Source organism: Perna viridis, chromosome 4 (genome assembly GCF_037379345.1).
Source record: "Perna viridis isolate PV_CMFRI_1.1 ecotype Kerala chromosome 4, ASM3737934v1, whole genome shotgun sequence".
Lineage (NCBI taxonomy): Eukaryota > Metazoa > Mollusca > Bivalvia > Mytilida > Mytilidae > Perna > Perna viridis.
This window is the reverse complement of record NC_142448.1, coordinates 43,286,103-43,310,105: the sequence shown is the minus strand read 5'-3', so window position 1 is coordinate 43,310,105 and position 24,003 is coordinate 43,286,103. Positions and strand designations below refer to the sequence as shown.

At 32.2% G+C, this 24,003-nt stretch overlaps 1 protein-coding gene across 2 annotated transcripts; it reads right to left on the bottom strand.

Annotated features, from left to right (window-relative positions):
• Nucleotides 1–32: 32 nt before the first annotated feature.
• Nucleotides 33–23,039, bottom strand: LOC148620186 (WD repeat domain phosphoinositide-interacting protein 2-like). 2 transcript variants are annotated; one of them, XM_088580864.1, is made up of 11 exons: nt 22,842–23,039; nt 16,240–16,322; nt 14,037–14,203; nt 11,724–11,918; nt 10,571–10,663; nt 9,772–9,842; nt 8,785–8,892; nt 7,422–7,586; nt 6,112–6,219; nt 5,001–5,287; nt 33–401 (listed from the first exon to the last, which is right to left on the bottom strand). In XM_088580864.1, exons 1-11 carry the CDS (start codon nt 22,913–22,915, stop codon nt 280–282), a joined length of 1,473 nt encoding a protein of 490 aa, XP_088436990.1. In that variant the 5' UTR covers nt 22,916–23,039; the 3' UTR covers nt 33–279. The 2 variants fall into 2 exon arrangements, with proteins under 2 accessions (XP_088436990.1, XP_088436991.1); XM_088580865.1 differs by having other exon boundaries at nt 5,142–5,287; nt 22,842–23,037.
• Nucleotides 23,040–24,003: the final 964 nt, after the last annotated feature.

Here is a 24,003-nt window from a genome sequence, read left to right as displayed (position 1 = left end):
CATAGAAAGAAGTTTTTTTAAACAAAAACAAGTTAAATTTTTTAATATTTATTTTAATAATAGTTCATAATAGCATAGGCTGAACTTATTGACATATAATGGCAAATCTCATTGGTTGCAACAGAATAGTACATAGATTTTCACTGGTCATAATTGCAGCAACATATTAAAAACTCCATATCATAAAACAGAACTTAAAAATAAGCTTTCTTAAGTTCCACATACATGAATGGACAGAGACATGTAGTATAACACCTGTAAATAAGTAAATTAATTTATTCAATCATTCTTGTGTGTCATTGGTGGAAACTCATTGTCATCATCCAATCGTAATTGTCCAAGTCCTTTCAAATCTTCTCCTCCTGTTGCACCTTGGTCCATTTCTTGATAAGGTTCTGACTCTGAAAGGAAAAAAGATAAAATGGTCATTTTATGTTTATTTTTTCTGGAAGAGTTGATGATGTACCTCAATGCAATCTCCTCTGATGAGAATGACGAGCACTATTAGAGAGGGATTATTAGGCTAATAACCCCTTTCTAATAGGGCCTGTAAGTCTTGTCACATGACTGTCTAATCACAAAAATGGGTCCCTAACTCCCATTCAAAAGCATATGAAGTTTTTTCTTGAGGAGTAGACTACAATCTTATCAAAGAAAAATCAACTCTGATTTTTCTGATAAGATAAGTTTGATAAAAACATAAATTGACTCAAAGGCACTATATTGATGTTCCCAAAGCATCAAATGACATACAAAATGGTCTTTGGCTTTGAGTACTCTCAACATTGGAAATTCTGGATCAAAAATAATTGAGAACAAAAATTACAACTCTTCTTTTTATTACATATACCATTTCACTCTTATGGAAGTAAACAATTTCAAAATGCATGAATACTACTCATTTAAAAGTCCACAAAGACAATTCCAGTGTACTGTAATAGTATGCATAAAGAGGTGGTGATAAGGGAACTACCATTTGATTTTATGGGGAGAAAAGGTGGGGGGAGCTAGGACAAAATTTGAAATAAGAGTTATCAAGGGAACCAAGGTTATAGCGGTTATCAAAAGAATGTAATCCAGGGACAAAGACCAGAAGACATTCACAACAAAGATAACAAAAAACAAAAAAGGATTTACATTTTCAAGAAATAAAAAGGCAGGAACTAAATTTTCAAGAAATAAAATCCCCCCCATGGGAAAATCAAATGGTTTCTCCCTGAGTACTTAGTGTGTAAAGCTTTGAATTGGTAAATGTAATGAATTTTATGTAAACACAGTAGAGATTGCTTTTAAGAAAGTACAGCTTGTAAGACGTTAAAACTAATGGAATTGCCTGTGATTGACTCCAAAGAGTGTTCTATGATGTTAAAATCTTCAATCATTATCAATGAATGGGAAATATGGGAATTACTGGTAATCAACATTCTTCTGACATTTTTCCAATTTGGTTGTTTTACATACAAGTACTATCTTTTTCTACTTAGAAACACACAAAACAAAATATTCAACACTGATGAAACCGAATATGTCAATATTATTACCCAATGGCATAATATTAAATAATTATATGCAAAATACTAATACATGTACCGTTAATGACATGTCAGAGGCATGCAATCTAACCTTCATATATAATTTGACTAAAGGCAACTGTAGCATTACCTAACCTTTTCAAAGTGGATGTATTTTACAGAGGGCTGTTCTACAAATTAACCTTAAGAAAAGTATGAGACTACTTTCTTTAAAAATAAAATGTTTATGGATGGCAAACAATTTATTGATCTCCAACTTCAGGGCTGGTTTCATGAAAATCTCAATCTGAGATTTTGAGATTTTCCTCAAATTTTCAATTTCAAGCAATCTGATTGGTCAAAACATGAGGAATATCCTTGATATTTTTATGAGCTAGGCCACAGGTTATTTAAATTAATTTCTTTATTTTCATTACAGTTCCTTTAAGACTGACATGACTGAACGTTTTACTACTGATTTTTCCCCTGTAAGGCCTTAAAAAAATTCTGTGTTTCCTGTCCAAAACCAACCCTAATTTTTTTTTGGTGTTAAAAAACAAACAATGGATATTCAGCGTTTCCATCATCAATTTTTTACTAGAATTGCCTTGCTCTCTGATGTAATTTTGAAGGAGATGTTACCGGAAACAGAATTTTTTTTAGGCCTAAAATCAAATTTTCAAACCCTTATAAACTTGGTTCAATCAGTTTAGTAAGTTTATTGGCAGTTGAGTTAAAACAAATTTTCAGGAGATAACAAAATAAAAAAAATAATCTAGATTTAGAGAGATAACATACACATAAAGTATTTCTCTGTCTAAGAATTAGGCAAAATGTGTATAGGGTGTGGCACATGCAAAAAAGGAAAAGAAAATAAAAGCAGCAGATATCGATTTTATTGCATTATCCAAGTATTTATAACTTATACCATCAAGAGATGACCATCAAAGTGTTTAAAAAATTGCCTTTTTAAGATATTGGTAGGTAAAATTTTGTTGAAATGCACTAAAATCTAAATTACAGATACTTTGGAAAAAATTAAACAGCTTTTGGGTTGTTTTCTACATGTACTGAGGCCAAAACAACATTGATAAAAAGGATGTGGCACCCATTGCCTTATTCTTACACAGAATGGTACTTAATACTTTATACATCCATTCAAATCCCACAAGAGTTAACCTAATCTGCACATTGTATATATATATATATATGTACATATAATCACATGCATATTCAGACATTTGAAAATACTGGTAATCTTACACTATTTTCCTATTTTAAACCAAAATGATGAAAGGTTCCAATACCCTAAAATATTGTTTAAATAACTATAAGACATTACCTCCACCTATTTTATTGATATTTCACATTTGATAATGTTCCCTTTGTTATTGGAGAGTGCAGGCATCCTACCCTTTTTGGTGTGTTTCTCAAGTGGTCTACCCTTTTCTGTCAATTTTCCCTTCATAGATGTTGATGTTTGCACGATATGCCTCTACCATGCTTAAGTACCTATTTTTACCAGACCATTCCTGTCCATTCTAAATGCTACAGGGAACTTTATTTGAACTTTATATTGAAGCAATCCTCAGCCATAATATTAGTACATGTATCAGTTATTTAAATCAGTGTTACACTGATTTAGATCATGCAAATAATACTTCTTAAATCTTGTTACCTAAAAACCCTGCCAAGGCCTCTGGTATAGACAAATATAAGTATCAAAATAATGAACGAGAAATAACAGAATCTAATTTTCAAAAATTTAAACTAGGATGATATTGCTATATATCAACTTGAGAAAATGGTTATATCACTGATCCCTAGGCAAAGTGATTATAACTATATTGAAGGTTGATAAATTGCAATAGCAACATAACTGAAAGTCAGTGTTTTAGTACATAATTATGTCACATAAAAAGAGACAATTATATTGTAAATGAGTAATCAAGGGAACCAAGGTTATAGCAGTAATCAAAAGAATGTAATCCAGGGACAAAGAACAGACATGGAAAACAGACATACACAACAAAGAACATAGAGTAACTAAAATCATACATACAAAGTAACAAAAGCAAATGAGCAACTCGGACTCCACTAAAAACTGGGAGCATGGACCAGGTGCACCGGTAGGGTGCAATTTACCAGCAATCTGAAGAAAGTACCTTTTCTATTTTAGTAAGATCTAATTCCGCATAACCTATCACTTTTTTTAGATCATAACCATACATCCAATCTAAACTAAAAAATACCATGATGTTATAACAGAAAATAACCGACACCATTAATGGAGGCTTTGTAAATATGGGTAATGACGACTGCAAGTTTCATCAAATCCCATTTGGCAGTTTCAGAGGACTCGAAGCTGCGGACATACTGGGATCGAAGAAGAGACGGACAGACAGATGGACAATAAGATAAATATAAACTTCACACTTTTAAGTTCTGACTATGTACAGAATTCCTGTAGGGCAGATATGCAGAATTTCTGAATAGAAAATGTTTATGGATTAATCAGGTTTAAGCAGGAAACAATACATGCAGCATAAAACCACAAGTGTTTAAAGCTAGGAAGTATTTTAGTTGAAAGTTCTAAAGTTGAAAATTATTGTAGACATAAACCTCATCCTGGTTTTACGGCCAATAATATTGTTAACTTCAGAATCTACAGTTGGCCTACCCTTACTTTAATAATAATTACCCGAAAACTTGATTCTTAGGTAATCAAGTGAGCAATTGACAAAGAGATTTAAACTCCTTATCAAACTTCAATTAAAACACCTATAAAATGATAGAATGTTTAAATCTCCTTGTTAATTGTTAAATAACTATCTAAAACATTTCATTAGGTATGGGCAATTCAATCAAGGTAAGACTCAATCTATTTTTTGAAATTAACTATATTACTCATTGTAAAACAAATGCAACGAAAGCAACAAAAAAAATTATGAAAAAAGCATGCATTGATGTTTTTAGTGTTCTCAATATAATCTAAAAATTGTGAATGAATTGTTTTAATTCCAACAATTTCTAAACAACCAACTTTGGTCATTTTTTATTATAATCTCAAACAAAGGGAAATAACTGAATATACTGAAAATATCTTATTCTTTGTAAAGTTATTTATATATCACTAAAAAACAAAAATTTTCTTCTATTTTTTTAACTTAATCATATATAAGACTAATTTAAAAACAAGAAACAACTGATGTTTTATATGAATTGTGGTTTTGATTCACTTTGGTTTAAAGAAAAACTACAGAGTTATCTCTCTTTTATGAAAAAAAAAATGATTAAAGAATCCATAATTAAAGAATAAGAACATTTTTGTTTCAGGGGTAATACTTGTGTTACCGTACTAATGAAGGGACAGAAATACATTGCAATTAAAACTGAAATAATAAATAAAGTATTAGTAAAATAATAAAACAGTTCATCTACATGTATGGGTTGACGAGCGTTCAGTTCCAAGACAAAAACTTGCTTTACCTGGCCCTGACAAAATTTCGTCAATGTGATCACTCATATTCCTGGGCTCACGGTCAATATTACTGACACGTGAGCCAGCCTCTTTCTGCCGTAGTGCCTCAGCATAACTTGATCGACTAGGGAGTGCCTCTCTCGGCTTACCTTGGGTAGCCAAATTGTTTCCAGCACCTGGGGCTGGATCTGATTTCCTCACCGTTGAAGCATAACTGGTTCCCTGTGGATGTGACAGTGGTCTGTCATAAGGTGTTACCTCTGTGACATGGCCTTCACCTGTTTGACCATCTAACCTGAAAAGGAGATTAAACATGCACATCTTTTAAAGATAAATTTTCACATGATGACAAAACAAATCAATCTGATTATTTTCTGAGCATTTCCTTACCACTGATAAGATTTCGTAGCTCAATATTTTATACTTCAAACAACAGTCCGACACTTATAATTGACATGCACTAGGGTTTTGAATATTTAATCTAACACATGTTTATGTAATTTCTTCAAAACACTGTAATAAACTATAACCTTTATTGAATAAACAGAAAAATGAAAATTTAAAATCATCATTCATATAACATGGCACCTTTCAGATTGATATTAACATTTCACAAAAAGTTTATCTATTGATCACAAATGTCTCAGTCAAAATGGACTCACAATATCATTGGCAATTGCCGATATCTTAAAATATCAGAAAACGTAAGAATACAGTTAAAACCACATAAAAATAGAAAAGTTGGTGTTGATTCAAATTGGAGTATTCATATAAGGACAAATTTACTACTAAAGTATATTTAAATATTTTAAATCTTGCAGTAAGATCCAGAAGTTAATTTCACAATAATTTGTAAGTGTAAAATTGATTGTAAGTTATGATGTCACAATGATACTTTCAATTGTGACATCATTACAATCAATTCTACACTTACAACAGACATGATTTTACAATCCCAACCAAATAGCACAAATTTCTGAAATCGGAAGTAGACATACAGTATAAAAAAATACTGTAAAGGAAAAAATCCAGATTTACATTTAAAAAAGCGGACGAAATATCATGTCTGTTACAACTAAGTAAAATTGTCAACTGGTTAAGTCAGGTATTTAAACATACCGATGCTGTCTGACTAGAACACATTCATTGCTATCAGAAGGGTCAAGGTTAAATATATAGAAATAGCCATCTTGGGAAGCCACCAGTAAGCGCGGGATCTTCTGTATCCTGTGTTTAAAAATAACTCCTAGATATAAATGGTATAGATTACATAGCTGTCACGTTACTTTGCATTAATTTTAATCTTTTCAAACACTCACTTGTCCGTCACACCTTCCATAATACTCACTCATTAAAATCAAATTCTTGCAGAATATGTAAAGGTAAAATGGAAGAATTAATGTGTTCAAATAATAATTTTCATGATCATCTGATGTTTAACAAGTAATATCTTTAAAAAAAGATAGCCGACACAGTAAAATTTTATAATTTTCTACATTTCATTTGGAAAATGACCCATGCAACGTAATTTCAATTTTCGACACATTTTTTTCAAACACCACTAATTTATCATTATTTGGCCAATTCTTTAAGGTCAATAGGGGAAAAGCGAAACTATACTGAGTGCGTCGAAATAAAAAATGAAGAGTTCTATGTGTGTTTTGTAAGTTGAACTTCATGCATCTGTAACAGCCACAGAAAAAACAATCATGTGATTAATGTAAGACGATTGACCCTCAACGAACTTATATGATATTCTATATGAAATAATTTATCAGTTATTTCAAACAAAGTTGTTAAAAGTGGTTTTGTCATCATATCTAACCAAGCAGTACTCTCAATGCTTAAAAGTCTGAAAGGCCCCAGGGTCTGACATTAAAGGTTGTCTAATTGCCTAAAACAGGTAAAGAGTAAAAGTAAATGATACCTGCCCGATGAACAACCAAATTTTATGTATTTTTCAACTTATATTAACTTGAGAATAATCTAGTTTTCAATTCTGGCAAGTAGTTTTCATCAATTTGACAAATATGACTAGGTTCACAAAATATTAATGACATACCCTGTGGCCCTTTTTGCTAATATCAAAATAAAATTGATAAATCTATGTGAATGATGTTAACAAGATTGCCACGTGTAGCCAGTGTTTGAGGAATGGCATCCTAATAGTCTTTCTATAGAGTAGTATGTACTAAGTCCCATAACTCCTTTGTCAAATCAAAATGGCAGCCATATACAAACTTCATACGGTGACTAACAATTACACAAAATTTGAACTAAATTTGAGCCACAGTTTCTGAGGAGTTGCATCCACAATGTGTTCATAAAGTGCAGTATGTACAAATTTAACACAGTCCCAAAACTCCTGTACAATTTGTCGAATTAAAATAGTGGGGGACAAAAACTACCATTATTCTTTCAATACTTACACAGATAAAGCACACACATTTATTAGATTAGAAGAAGGAAGTCTGGCAGTAGCGAATGCCCTCCCTTGGTTAAACATTTCAGTTACTTGTGTGGGTAAATATGTAGCTGAGGTTTTCAGGGCCTGTCCAAAGTATCCCATCCAACTCTGTGTATCTTCTGTTTTACTGAAAAGTTAGAGAAAAAATTAAACATTTAAAATTCATATATGAATTTCAAAGCAGTTGTATTTGAAACATTTCGATAGTGTTTATTAACATTTTACTTAAGAACTTCAATGAAGGAATTCATAAAGGAGAAAAAAATGAATCAAGATTACTGCGGTTTAAATCAACTTAATGGAAGGAAACAAGGTAAGAAAATATTATTTTATTTTATTTTTTTATTTTGCCTAAAATTTATTTGAGAAATATGCTAGTCATGTGGCTTTTTATTGTGGTGTAATTAATTTATCAATGGAAATGAGAAAAGTTACTGTTTTTCTTGTTTCTTGTAGACAGTGAATGAATGAAGGTATGACCAGAAGAATACATATCCATCTTTACTGTGAGCAAAGATCATTTATCAATGACAAGATACTACTTTCAAGGTTTCATAGAATTTGCCATCATGCCTTGTAAGAACTAACACAACCTTGTTAAGAGCCAGGCGTGGATCCAAGGACTGGCGTACAACCCCCTAAATTGGTAAGCAAAAAAAAATTTTCACCACAAGTTTCACCCCATAATAATTTTTGCCTTGATTTGCACGGCTTTTACTTCAATTAACGCCCCCCTACCAACTCAAATCCTGGATCCGCCCCTGAGTCCCCTTATGCTTGAAAAGTTTGGTTAATTATGGTGATTAATTGTGATCCTTCATCTACTACTTCCAAAGTTTTTTCATCCAGCGAAATCATGCCTTGTAGACTAGCATATCCTGGTTAAGGCTGATCATGCACAGTATTTTCTGAGTCCTCATAAATATCTAGCAGGAGGTTATACACATATACATGCCAAAAATCCACATAATTCACTAGTTTTTTTCAATTCAGAAAAAGGTACAGACCACATAAGCAGACTTAGTTTGTCATTCAGTTATTGCACTTTTGAGATAAAAATTAGAAAGATTGTATGTGAAATTGGCACTTTACAAGAGTTATTGTTCTTGATTTGGTTAACAGAGAGGCAGATGAATGTGTCTTTTTTTAAAATGCATATCTGTATAGAGAAAGGACCTGCAGTTATATAAAATTATAGCCTAAGTAGATTGAAAAAGCATTTTTTTTCCCTCCACATTGTATCACCTCTAACATTTGCAGTGCCTGAATTTTATATGGATTGGTACTTAAAACACAAATCCATTACTATATGTGTATTCACATACTTGTCTTTAGGCATTTCCAACTTGAAGACATGAACAGTTTCTGTACTACTGGAAGCTGCTAAAAACATAGAATCTACACTGAATGCCAGGGAGTAAATAGTGGCACATCTGAAATAGACAATATACATATATATATAGTCTCAGTGAATGACAAGGTAGCAGATAAGCACATCTGAAATAGACAATTAAGCATCAATACGATAAAATCATGTACTTCATTAACATTACCACAAATTATCAATTACTGCTTTAAATCATATCTCAACCATATTTCTGCCCAAAAGTTTTAAAACATCAATACGGTAATTTTTATAGTGTGACTCTTTATTGTTAAGGTCAGACCACTGTCTCTACTTTTATTCAATAATTTGGCACCAGTGAAATTGATGAAAATTTAAGTAGCTGTCTTCGTAAGAATCATGCAAAATCTGAAAAATGTGATACACCCCAAAAAAAGGAGACATATTTTTATTTTTGTAATGTAATGAAGTTGTTTTATGGGTCTATATTATGAAATGTGTAATTATTCATTCAAATCTGCCTGCTCTTAAGAGATAATCCACATTGAAAACCCAGTAGATTCTATTGTATTTGATCACCATTTACAGAGTTATCTCCCTTAATTTTGAAATCTACAGAGCATTCTATATAATTTTTATCTCCTAAGAGCACAGGTTATATGAAAAACCACATGTTAATTTCTGTTTACTATGACATTTCAAACAAAATATCAAGAATAAAAATATGTAGGCTTTTTACCCATGAATCACATTTTGCATGATTCTTAGCTGGAGTGCTACTTAATATGAAACATGCTTCTTATGCTATGACATAAAAAAAAATAATGATTCAAACATACTGGCATACAAAGATGTGGAGTGTGGTCTTTCCAACATTTATTCCACATCTTTTCTACCACAAAGGATAAACAAATTTTGATGAAATCAATGATTAATATTTTAGCTCTATTCTTCAAATCAATAATACCTTTTGACACCTCTTCTGAATTCAAACATTTTCTGTCCATCAGGAACAGAGAAAACTCTGATAACAGTACCCTGAAAAAAAAACCACAATGTCACAATTGAAAAACAGATAAATAATAGTATAAATAAAAAAAAACGAATGATTTTGGAGATATATGCGAAAAACTACTGTCTGACCCCTATGTTCTATTTTTAGTAACGGCGGCCATATTCTTCGACGGATCAAAAATGCCTACATCACCTCTATGCAAGATAACTCAAGGAACATTCATACCAAGTTTGGTTTCAATTGATCCAGTATATTGAGACGAGAAGAGTTTTGAAAAAAATGTTAAAACAACAACAACAGATTCCAAGTGATGGCAATAGCTCACATAACCTTCGGTGAGCTAAAAAAGGGTCAACAACAGAAATAGCTGGGTTGCCAAAAAGTTGGTAAACAGGAGGTAAAAGTGTGACAGGCCTGAAATCATATCCTACGATGTGGGACCACATATTGAAGTTGTGTACGAAATATCTAGCGACTGTGATTTATAGTTTCTGAGGAAAATGTTACAAAAATATTTTCCCAGTCCACCCACTGGACATTTACAATTCTATAAGCCGATTTGCATGAGTGCAACTTGGCCATATGTTTATATACATGTAAGTATTCTTATAAATTTGTAGTGTAAGATGAGGCTGTATCTTGAATCTTAAAAATTCGAAATAATAGGTACAAATGTATTACATAGCTAAATATACACCTATGTTCTTCAAATACAAAAATATACATGTACTAGAAGTCCATTATTTTATACCTTTTCTGAAGCAGTTGCAATTTTGGTTCCTTGAGCATTAAATGCAATAGCAGCTAATGGGTTATCATGGGCTGGGATCATTGTCACAGCTCTCTGAAATAGACAGAACATTCATAAAGGACCATACCATCTATGGTATTGTAAAGTAATACAAACAGGATCATTGTCACAGCTCTCTGAAATAGACAGAACATTCATAAAGGACCATACCATCTATGGTATTGTAAAGTAATACAAACAGGATCATTGTCACAGCTCTCTGAAATAGACAGAACATTCATAAAGGACCATACCATCTATGGTATTGTAAAGTAATACAAACAGGATCATTGTCACAGCTCTCTGAAATAGACAGAACATTCATAAAGGACCATACCATCTATGGTACTGTAAAGTAATACAAACAGGATCATTGTCACAGCTCTCTGAAATAGACAGAACATTCATAAAGGACCATACCATCTATGGTATTGTAAAGTAATACAAACAGGATCATTGTCACATATCTATGAAATAAACAGAACATTCATAAAGAACCATACCATCTAAGGTATTGTAAAGTAATACAAACAGGATCATTGTCACAGATCTCTGAAATAGACAGAACATTCAGAAAGGACCACACCATCTAAGGTATTGTAAAGTACAAATGTAATACAAACGGTACCACTGTCACAGCTCTCTGAAATAGATAGAACATTCATAAAGATCTATACCATCTAAGGTTTTGTAAAGTAATACAAACGGTATCATTGTCACAGATCTGTGAAATAGACAAAACGTTCATAAAGGACCATACAATCTAAGGTATTGTAAAATAATACATGAAGCAAGTTGCAATACCTCTTTAGAAAAACAAATAATAAATAGGACAATTAATTGGAATGATTGAAAAAGTAAAATATGATCAAGCATGCCAAAGAATACAAAAATTTAACGAGTGTGCCAAGCTCGTTCTGTGCAAAGTTAATTCTTCATGTGTTCTTGGCACAAAAAGTTTGGTTGAATATATAATGTAAAAGTTAAAAATTTCATGAGTGCTCTCTTTACACTTGACAGCTTCTCCCTGCTTTCAGAACTTTTAGAATCACACTGATGACATGTGCAAAACTGTACAATAAAAAGGGACTAAACACACAATAATCATACTTACAAGGTTAATTGTGTCAAATATCTGTACTTCACCGATCTGGTTACTGCCTGGGTAGGCAAGGTAGCAGTTATCATTATTGATTGACAATGCACACAATCCTGTAGGGTTAGGGGGGGTGTCTCGTATCGTATGTAATACTTTCATGTCCCGTATATTGTGAATATATAAACTTTCTTCCAGACATACTATCAACCTCTGTGTAGAAAAGAGACGGCAGATATTGAGATTTAATCAAACTGAAAATAAGTTGTATACGCAGTTCTATATATATGTACAAAGGGAAAACCCCAAAGATTCTGAAAGCATATCTGTTAACCATTGGAACAGTGCAGGTGGAAGATTCTCCTTCATTGACACTGTCACAAGTGGGAGATTTTGATATGAAAGCAAATTTTTTCATGTAAAAATTCAATTATTTAGTACTTTTCACAGAAAATGTGGTACTTCAACTAAAATCCTCCAACAAATCTTATCTGTTTATATGCCAGAAATTCTACATTTTTCATTGATTTTGTAGGAGTCTCTCCCCTATCATGGGACGGTTAAAATATATGGAAAAGGTCATCTGAAAAGAAGGTAGAAATTTACAAACCTGAAATTGCATTTGTTCTTATGCATAATTGATGACATTAACATTTTCAGAAATAAAACCAAGTAAATGTACATTTGTACATGCATATATACATTGTATATGTGTATATGTACTATACACTGTGGTACAAAATGTATTTTAAGTTGTTTTTTTTTTTTTTTAATTGCCTTACATTTCCGTCTAAAAACCAGGCAGGGGGTGATTTATCATATTTCAAGATAATCAATGAAACTGTTCAAACACATTTGTTATGTCCTGAAACTAACTCTTCCTATATTGTATGTTCATTTCCTTGGATCTGCTATATACATGTACCGTGAAATTTTTTTTGACTGGCTAAAGTGTAAAGTTGGCGGGAAATTTCCCTATACTATACTATAGAAGAACATAACTTAAGGAGGTAGACTTAGGGTAAGGGACATAACTCATGAAGTCAGTGATATGTTTGTATCGTATTAAATTTCACCAAAGCGTATCAAGCTTTCATTTGACACAAACGTTCCAATGATTTGTTAGGGTTGTGTCCCTTACCCTAGGTCTACCTCCTTAAGTTTAAGTGTAAATATCTCCAGTGGGCAACTTTCATTTGCACTTTTATTTTTGAATATAGTTTCTATGAGGCCTACTGAAGGATTTCCAATTAAAAAATATTTGGGATTAAAAAATGTATGAATCACTATTCATAAGATTCTGCCTGGTTTTCAAGCATTAGGCAGATCTGTACTTAAATTTTCTTAAACATGTCAAAAGTATTGGATAAAAAATACATTAGGTGTAATTATTTCATTAATATTCCCTAATGACAGTTTTTGGAGGGTGAAAGCACCCTGCCCTTTTCTGTAATTTTTCCTTAAATAGATGTTTATGTGGGTCTGATTTGCCTTCGATTTGTTTTTCTAACAATAAACATGCCTTTTTTACCTACTTGTTTCATACCCCCTTTTCAAAAGCAGGATTATATTAATATCATACCCAATTTAAATAATTACAAACTACACTGTCTGATCAATTTGTCACAGCTGACTGAGGGATACGAAGTTCATAGAAATCCTATATTATTATACAGGTTTCAAATCAATATTATATTCCAGGGAGATACATATACATGTATATATGATATCCACATTAAAAACACAAATTAGAAGCTATCAAAACTAAACCTAAGAAAAAGGTATGTTAAAACCATAATTAGGCCCCTTAACATTGTTAAATGCAATCTGATTTCCACAACATTATACAATCTGTAGTATGATTTGGGCCCAATACAACAATAAGTTGGACTTTGATATCTTCTTCTATCTATAAGATTTACATCAAGTGTGACAGCTGATAAATTAATTCATGATAAAAACTTGTTTATCTTTTCAGTTTGTCATAAATTTTTTTGGTCAATAAATTTATGCATTGACCTCATCATTAGGCTATAACTGTATCTTGTTACATGCATGTACAAACATGTATATGCAAAGGAATATACATATAAAAGATTTACTTAAGTATTAGGACCTAATATAGGGTAACAATGAGCAAATATTTCATATTGTTTGCACTCTTCCCATTTTCCTTGACAGGAAGAAGTTTTGAGATAAATGTATATATACATTTTTTGTATTACATAGACAAAATGCCAAAATTGTTATTTTTCAAAAACAGTTTACCATAACTTCTCCTTTTTTCATGAATGCCTAGATTAGACCCTGAAGTATGTTACCAAAACTTACTTGTCTATTCAATTTCACAGCTAAAATTGAATTAGAATAACTATAATTGCAGATTTCTGTTCCTTTCTTGAAGTGACAAACTTTGAGTTTCCGCGGGGAAGAGATACTAACAATAGCAACTAGACTACTGGAAAATAGCCTCTCAACAATACAAACATCTTCACTTTCTGTAAAAAAAGAACAATGATATCAGAAGTGGATCAGTGATTCAAGATTGAGGGTGGAGTGAGGGGGGGCATACATGTAAACAGACTTAAAAGGCTGAGTGATGCAAGGCAAGTCAATTTTTCGTGAAGAATTAAGAATTCATCCAAAAGTGGTAGATCCTGAACTTTTCCAAGTTTGATCTAAAAATGTTGACATTACAATTGTTTACCTTGATACATTGAAACTAAAATCATTGCATAATAACAATTGAAAATATGTTAAGAAAAATACACTGTTTGAATTTCTGAATTAATTATACCAGGTGTAAAATATATCATTCTGTCAATTGTCCTATTTTTCTTTTGTTTTAAAAATTTGATTAATTTGATAAATTTCAGAAACCACCTGCAGGTACAATTCAGGAATGGAGGTTGAAGCCTCATATATTTTTAATATCACATATCAGGAAATGAAAAATTAGAAAACAATGAAAAAATATGAGCCCACTTACAAAGATATTTCCTGCCCCCTCAACAGAAGGTTAAAACATAAACAAAGTTTTAAAACAGGAAGTGTAAAGTGGATCAAATCTGAAATCAAACATCAAGGTCTATTTATTCTTGTTGAGGACCTTTTGATGATCTCAGAAGGTTTTCACTTTTTTGGATTTAGGTAAATGCTGGTGTATTTATTGTGTTACACAATATCCATTCCTTTTTCTAATTATATGGTATACACAGGCAAAATTATTTCACATGATATTCACACGAATTTCACCCAAATTGAGCAAATAAACTTTGTGACAGAATTCATGTGAAATTTGGGTGAGTTAGAGCCTTGACGTGAAATTCATATGAATTATTCACATGCAATTCACATTAAGTAAATTTCATGTGAAAATCATGTAAGTTTCAGGTAAAGTTCACATTAATTCCATGTGAAGCTCGATTAACATGAATTTCACGTGAATAATATTTGCCTGTATAACTATATATAAAGCTTCTGTCAACATATCAAGATGTCAACAAAGTCTGTGTTACCCTAAAAGTCATTTAGACATACAAATGTAAATGCAAAATTGGAGATTCACAATAGGCATCATATGATTAAGAATTTGTGAAAGTTTCAACGAATTTCAAACAGCAAATGGATGAAGTGGAAGATTCCCACTTGGTCACCAATGACAAAGTCCATGTTCTGCTTAACTAAACCCTAAAAACTATTCCGATAGATTGCAAATAAGAATTCACAACGGCAACATATGCAAAAGATTGTGTCAAAGTTTCACCTAATTCCATACAATTGCATCGAAAGAGTTGTAGATTGGAGGGTGCTCCCTCCCCCCACGATCAATGTCTCCAGGATTTGTTTCATAAAATCCCAAAAGTCTTTCAGATGGAAACATGAAATAGAAGAAGCACAATAGCATCATTTGATAAAGAATGTGTGAAAGTTTCATTGAATGCCACTGAGAAACTTCTGAGGAGTTGCAGATGAAACAGTGGAGTTGTCACCCAAAATGTGAAGGACGAATGGATGGACAGCATGACCACTATAAAAATTGTACCTCCCCCTTTCGAAAATGGAGGGTACAACATTTTCCTTTAATAAAACAAATATTCACAAAAAAAAAAATAAAAAAAAATATCAAAACATTTTTACATCATTTAAGATATACATGTACAAAATATATATGTATGAGTTAAATGGATGAACAGACATCTCATCTGTACACTTTAACACTTGTGCATCCATCAAAAGACACAAATATAAAAATTACTGTAAAATTAAACTGATTCAACTATCAGCCATCTAAAAAAAGTATATTCGCTAGTATATACATAAAAATATCCATTACAGAATGGAAATGCAGGTTTTTAGCACAGTAATCTGAATAAACCGCTCTGGCTTCATATACACATGTACATACATGTACATGTATGTATCATATGAACAAGTTTGGTAAAATTTTGTTTCACACAAACTAAGTCTCTTAAATAGGTTCTACATTTTTTGTATTTCATTACATTTGTTCTTACAACAAAGAAAAACTTACCATTTACATATATCTCTTCAAGTTTATCTACACTGTTCAAAGAATACAATTTATACCAGGGTTTACAGCCAACTGCAAGTGACCTATAAAGTAATGGAGAATATTTTTTATATTACATTTTTAGATAGTTACAGTGGCAAATTGAAAATTCATAATTGAAAATACAGTGAAATCTGTCTAAACCAAACCCAGAATAAACCAAAAACCTCCATTGACCACACAATTTAACAATCCCTTCTTGTCAGTTTAAATGTATTTGAATATGAATAAACTCGTAGCACTTGTCTAAAGTAAACCAAGCAAATTCTACAGTTAAAACAATGGTTTTGTTTAGACACAAGGTTTCACTGTAGTTAGTAAATGATGTGAATTCTTACTCATCTATAGGTGTCTATGAAGAAAATCAATAAAAACTGTAGTACTTAGCATAGAGCTAAAAATGTCATCACTAAGGCCAAACAAAAAAATATATGTTGTTCATATTTCAACTTTGAAAAAAAATTTCATAGGTAGGGTTTTTATTTTATGTTTTTTTAAATATTTTTTTTATTTTGAGTCTATGGGAGACTTTAACAGTGTTTATTGAAAAATGACAAAAACAAGTATGGGATACTATATTTACATGTAACTAAACTAATGGGGGGTTGGGGTAATTAATAAAAAAAACACATCTTTTTTCATTTGGACTAATTGTTGAACCACACATTCTATATTTCTTTATAATGATGACCATTCAGAAAAAAATTACACTTAAGTATCAGTCCATATAAAATTCAGACACTTCCCGTATCAAAGTGATTCATGGTGAAGAAAAACCCACCAAACAAACAATGCTTTTTCAATCTACGTATGCTATGTTTTATGTAAAAGTTGTCCTTTCCATATTTAGATCTGTACTTTTGAGAAAATCTTACATTTATCTCCAACTAAAATTAACCAAATCGAACAAAATCAAGAATAATAACTGTTGCAAAGTGCTTATTACATGTACAATCTACATAAATTTTATCTTGAAAGCGCAACACCTTAATGAAAAACTTTTACAAAATGTACTTGTTATGTGATCTGCAAGTGATTCTGAATAAGAAATAAAAGTGAATATGGTGGGTTTTTGACAGGCATGCGTCACCTGTCTGATTTTTAAAAAGACTGCTACTTAAAACATCTACAAATTTACCAACAGATTTTATTCAAACAGCATTAAAAGATCAAGGACTTCCTGTTTGAATACTTATTAAGTAACTTGAATCAAAGGTGCTACATGTACATGTAAATGGGTGTTTTTTCCTAATTTGATGAATTAAAAATACATGTATAATACATGTATTTAATTTTCTTCCCTTTTTTTCTCTATTGTAGTCAAGATTTGTAACTTAAGATAGATATCCAGCCCAAAGCCAAAAACTGGTATTATACAATAGCTACATGTACAACACCTTCATGTAGACCAATAAAATGAGTCGAGATGGTATTTGAATAGCCTGCTGCAAGTGAAATTAATTTAGTGTATGGAAAATTTGTAAATTTGTAGGGTGATTTTTGTGGTTAAAAAGTATATTTTCTGACATTCCCAACTTTCCAGTGGAAAACAGATTTTTAAAACAAATTTTAAGTATTACATAGTCTGGTGGAATTTAATACTGCAAAATGGCTAGAGAATTCTAACTACAAATGTTACTGGAAATTAAAATAAAAATACCTTGGAGTGATACATGTACATGTGTGTAACAGATTTTATAAAATAAAATACATGTACAGTGTTAAAGGATTTCTGACCTTTATCTTGAGGAATATTTTAAAAATATTGGACTGTTTTATCAGTCAGACTGATACAGAACTCCTCAAGATTAAGATATGTTTTGTTAGTCAGAATATATACTACTGTCAACCAAAATTTCAATTTCTCCACTCTTCACAGTGCAGTCACTCATGTTCTCCAGTGTGTCTCCACCAAAATAAAAACTAGGATAAAATTCCTCCATTTCTATACATTTCAACATTTATTTCCATAACTTAAAATTTTTATTAAGATGCTTGACCCAATAAATATACCATTGGTATAAAAACAGGAGTAGTTAACTACAGATAATTTTTAAAATGGTGACTCCATTATGGAGATTGGAGACACTGTGACTCCACTCATAATATCTCCATTGTGTTGAGAGGAAACACTGTGATTCCACTCAAAATATCTCCACTGTGGAGAGTGGAAAAACTAAAATTTGTGTTGACAGTCTATGTTTGGAAAAGCAGTAAAATTACAGTTACAACTTAACAAGCAGTAAAAATCCAAAACAATACCAGGAACTAAAAATGGAGCATTACCTGCAATGGAGCATCAAGTGATAGCTTGTCATGTACAAAACATGTACATGTAATGGTAATGGTGAAGGGGTCAGCAAAATGTTCTAACTCATAAGCTATATTTTGGTTTTTGGGGAAATTTATCTTCACCTGTATGTTATGGTACATCTTTACAAGAATGTATGTATTAAGTAGCACTCCAGCTAAGAATAATGCAAAATGTGATACATGGTTGAAAAGCCTACATAATTTTATTTTTGATATTTTGTTTAAAATACTTTAGTAAACAGAAATTACTATTTGGTTTTTCATATAACCCATGCTCATAGGAGATAAAATCGTATAGAATGCACTGTAGAATTCAAAGTAAGGGAGATAACTGTAAATGACACTTAAATACAATAGAATCTATTGAATTTTCAATGTCGATTATCTCCTAAGAGCAGGCAGATTTAAATGAATATTTACACATTTCATAATATAGACCCATAAAATAACTTAATTACAAAAATAAAAATATGTAGCCTTTTTTCGGGTGTATCACATTTTTCAGATTTTGCATGATTCTTACAAAGACAGCTACTTAAATAATTGTGTGAAGTTTAAAAAAAAACTTATCACAAATATACTTTCTCTGAAAAAAAAAGTATTAGATTCAGTTTTATCTTTAAAAAATTAAGACCATTTTAACGGTAGAGGTGATTCATGGTAGAAGTTATTCAACCCAGCAAACAAACAAACAAAAATTTTTTTACATGAAAACACACCATATGTTTTACATAACTACATGTATACATGCTATATCATCTTTTCTGTATACAGATCTGTATTTTGGAGAAAATAGAAAATGTACTTAGATCAACCAAATCAAGAACAATAATTCTTGCCAAGTGCCAATTTCATAAACATGTACATTGTACAACTTATTCTCTGGCCTTGTCAGGAAAGGTTATGGAACACAGAATTAGAAATGATAGCCTGCCCACCAGCCCGAGACTGGCTATTTATGGCAGGACTGGTTAATTTTAGCAAAAAATATATATATATTAGAACTGTCAAATTTGCGAAGCAAATTTTTGGTCGTTCCCTCCGCAGGACTCAAACTCGTATCGCTGTGACATCTATGGCAACACCGTCTGCACTAAGTCCAGCACCCTAGACCAATTGGCCAGTATATATATATAGTAAATATATTGAAAAATTGTATACAAGACTGGCTAGAATTTGAGTGAGTTTCCTACCCTGTGGAACATATCCACATTCTCAAATTTACCCTGAGTTGAAGTTCTGAAACTTTGTTATAATTGGCTTGCTTCAGGGATTCAAATTAGTAGTGATCTGAGGTCTGGGGCCCTCAATTTCTACCCTAGGACCTTTGACATTTCATTTACCCAGGTCATTGACCTTCAACCAATTTAACCGACAGTTTGTTGAGAACTTTTTGGTTTTCTTCAAGTGGACCAGTGATTTCAAACTTGGAAAGATCCAGGAGACCACGACCTTCCATTTTTTAAAGTAAATTTGAACATCTGTGATTTGGTAAGGGTAAAACAATAAGTTATAGGTCAATGAACATTATTTCAGACCAAATACAATGTATCTTAGAAAAAATGCCATAATCATAGATAGTTACAAACTGATCTGCTACAGCATTTTTAAATAATGTTTTTACACTTTTCTAATTTTTGCTGAAGATTCAAAACAAATATGTATAAACACTTAGATGAAATTATTTCTTTAACAGGAGAGCATGACTCTTATAAATCATATCTTCACAATGAGAATTGACCCTAGACTCCTTTGTGACAGGCTAGTGACAAACCAACTCAGCTTAAGAATAGATCCTCTAGCCAAGTCAATTAACTGGCTTTTTAAATCTACATGTACATTGTATTACAAGGGTTCGCCACTAACAATGGAGGAAAATTTTCCTGCACAATTTTTTTTGGCAGATGCCGACACAATCAAGATATGACAATTGTTCATCTTATTGTTTTGGGGTTTTGTTAGAATTACGATATTCATTTCATTAAATGCATTCTTCCGAAACTTTTAATGTTTTCCAGTTGTGTCACTTTTATTTTTTAGCATTAATGACTATTACTCTGGCACTCAAAAATATGTTGCCAGAAATTGTTAATTTTCAGGAAGTCATTATAAAGAAACCAGCATATACAATTACACATTTAGGCACAAAAATACATTGATGTACATGCATGTGCATGAATCACAGAAGTTGATATAGAGGAAGGTTTTCAATAAGAGTTCACTATTGACAGAAACCCTATTAACATTCATGAAATCTGGACTGATGTGGGTCAAAGCATGTGCATATAGTTGAAAAGTCCATTTTTCTTCATCCAGCTTTTGGTACTAAATTTAGACTAGGGGAATTTTCCTTTCTATTATCTTATAGATACATGTATATTTTCTCCCCAAAACATGAGTTCTCCTGACATTGAAAGGAAGATCCATAACAAGACAACAGCATGGCTGTGTAAACAAATGCCTGCCATTTTATTTTCAATTTAACTTGTTTTAGCAAGTATTAGATAGAATAAACATTGTTTTTTGAGGATTCAACAATGTATACGTTCTTTAATTAAGTAAATCAATTTCTTTATTTTGAAAAAAAGTTTTAAAATATTCAACCTTCATTAAACTTTGGCCCATTTTGACTTTCAACAAGAAGTTCACTATTGACAGAAACCCTATTAACAGTGATGTCTGTACATGTACAACACAGAACTGAGGTACTACTGGCCATCCTGCAACATTTCTGTTGCAAAGCAATTCTCATGACAGTTATGTAACGCTTATATCATAAAAAAAATACCAAAGTGCCAGCAGTGGGATGATTCAAATGTTTCAAAATCTAAAACATGGCCTAAACTGTGAAACGGGATCACAAGAAGCAAAGAAGATTTACGTACACAATGTAACAAACTGAAAAAAATACATTACACATAAAAATTTAAGATAAGGGAACACAAGTCACACAAAAAAACTAAAGCAATAGCAATATGAAAAAAAAAAAATACAAAAAAAGGAGCGACATCAGGTGCTCTGGAAGTGTCAGCATGTCCTGCTCCACCAGTGGCATGCATCATATTGCAAGTGAGTAATTCTCTTTTCTGAACATCCAGGTACTGTGAAATCTAGATAATGTAGCAAGGTGAAACGTCATAACTGCCTTTGGTAAACATACGTTGCAAATTTACGTTGAACCTCAAAAGCTAATTCAAATTCTGTAGCAACTATTTTTTTTATTAATATAAACTCTTCTTTTAAATGATCTTTTGAACAGATAATCCAGAGCAATTTAAATCTTAATTTCTATATTCGAAGATATTTTGGATTGAAAAAATATGGATTTTTCCATCTAGGCAGATGGACTTGCTAAATCCTTATGGCTGTGGGTCAATTTAAATTCCTTTAGTGACCAACCAAATTAAAGAGTGGTGTCACACCAAAAATGAGAATTTGATTTTAAGCTAGGCCTATGATGGACACAGCTCATTCTTTGCAGAGAATGTTTGGGACTTTCTTCAGGGAGAGCTTAATACACTACTACACAGCCAATAATTTCCAAATTACAGTTTAATAAATATATAAACTTAAAATTGTATCCATCAATATATTAAAAGACAAAACAGCACCTCTGCACTTGCACAACTGTCTACCCATCCCCCATGCCCCGTTGACAAATTTTGACTTGGGATTCCATCAGAATATTTTTTAGTCATTCATACTTCAGGTCTTACAAGTTACATGCTACATATATAGGACTTCGCTTACGCTCTGTACATATAATTATAGATACTAGATTATCACCAGAATTATATTATAATAAGCAGCTTCTTGAAACATGTCAAACACTTTATTCACACTAGTGTGAAGTCAATCATTTGAACTGAGGAAATGTACATGCATGATAAACATCAAAATGTATATGCAATACATGTAAATTACTCCATATACATTGTATATAACTTTGACTAAATCTAGTCACATCAAATGATGACCATGTCGTCAATTGCCACACCAAAATGCTTAGCCACAACGCTTAAGGAACCTGTTTACAATACAAGTTTATGTGGGTGCATCATGTGTTATTTGAAAGAAAGTTAAACATCATGAGCGACTAACGACCCCCTGTGTGAATGCTTTAATGAGGAGTTTAAATGAACACTTAAATAATTTAGAATAAATGAAAGGAAAATAGGTCAAACATGCAATTATGTCTATTTTTGACATTTGTGTCATCAGCTGACTTGCCTTTGTCAAGCCATACTTACGTGCAATCCTGGTTAAAATTGACAAATAAAAGTTCAGATTGGTGATCGCCAGATCTTATTGCCAAGTTCATCATAAATCTGACCAGTGGCCCTCACTGGCCACTCTGAATTTCGCACTAATTTTGATTTTGTTCTGATAAATTCTTCGTGTTTACTATTTATTTTTGTGAGCTGAACACAAAATGTAACGACAAATTTTATTGGACACGAAACAAGCGATTAAATGAAAATGAAATCTGGTTTTATATTGAACGATTTCCGGAAAAAAGTTTTCCCCGCTTATTTTTTAAACAGCTCATTGCTATGCCATGGGATTTTATTTCAATAAAATTCAAATTTCAACTTCACCCTAGGCATCAGCTTTTTTCAGACTAAGGTCTATACAGAGTTAGCCTATTTTGTTTTAGCCCCGTGCAGGTCCGGGTGTCGAAAGAATAGGCCATCAGCAGTGCTAAGCTTGTCGTAAAAGGTGACTAAATAGTGCTCAGAACCCTAGCCAGGGGGCTAGGGCGCTCTGCCCACAGAGCAACTGGGTTGTGTGCCCCAGGTGGTTGAATGGGGTACCCCTGGTGTGTTACATGCTGGGGTTGTCAGGCTATAATACGGAAAACCTGACCGCAAACCATAGTGGTGCACCGTGTTGGGAAAAATACCAAGTCCCTCACACGTTAAAGAACTCTACTGTGGTATTTTTCCGGAGTAGGAACCATAGGTTTCCACCACAGGAGGTTAAATTGCCCGACCCTACCTACCCCTCCTTATTTCCAGTGGCAATCAAAGTTTATCGACCCCATTATCCTTGTGTCCCATCCCATTTTTCATTTCATCATCATTTCATGTTAATTTTATCATCCACTTCATGTTCATCGCCTCAATATAGCTGAAATATTGGTGCTCGGGCGTTAAACCCTAACAATCAATAAATCATATTTTGTTTTAAAATGTCACTTCAGGCATTCTAATTCTGTACATGTCTTTAACAGACATCTTTGAAATTATTTTATATGCACTGCTATTTTTTTATTTGCACTGCTATTTTCATAGCATCTTTTGAAATTTTAATAAATGTAACAAATTTTCTTTGTCTCATTCAGTACTGTGAAACAATGAGGGTACAAAGACTCAAGTCCCAGAGTTTGAATCCGAACAATCATGTTAACAA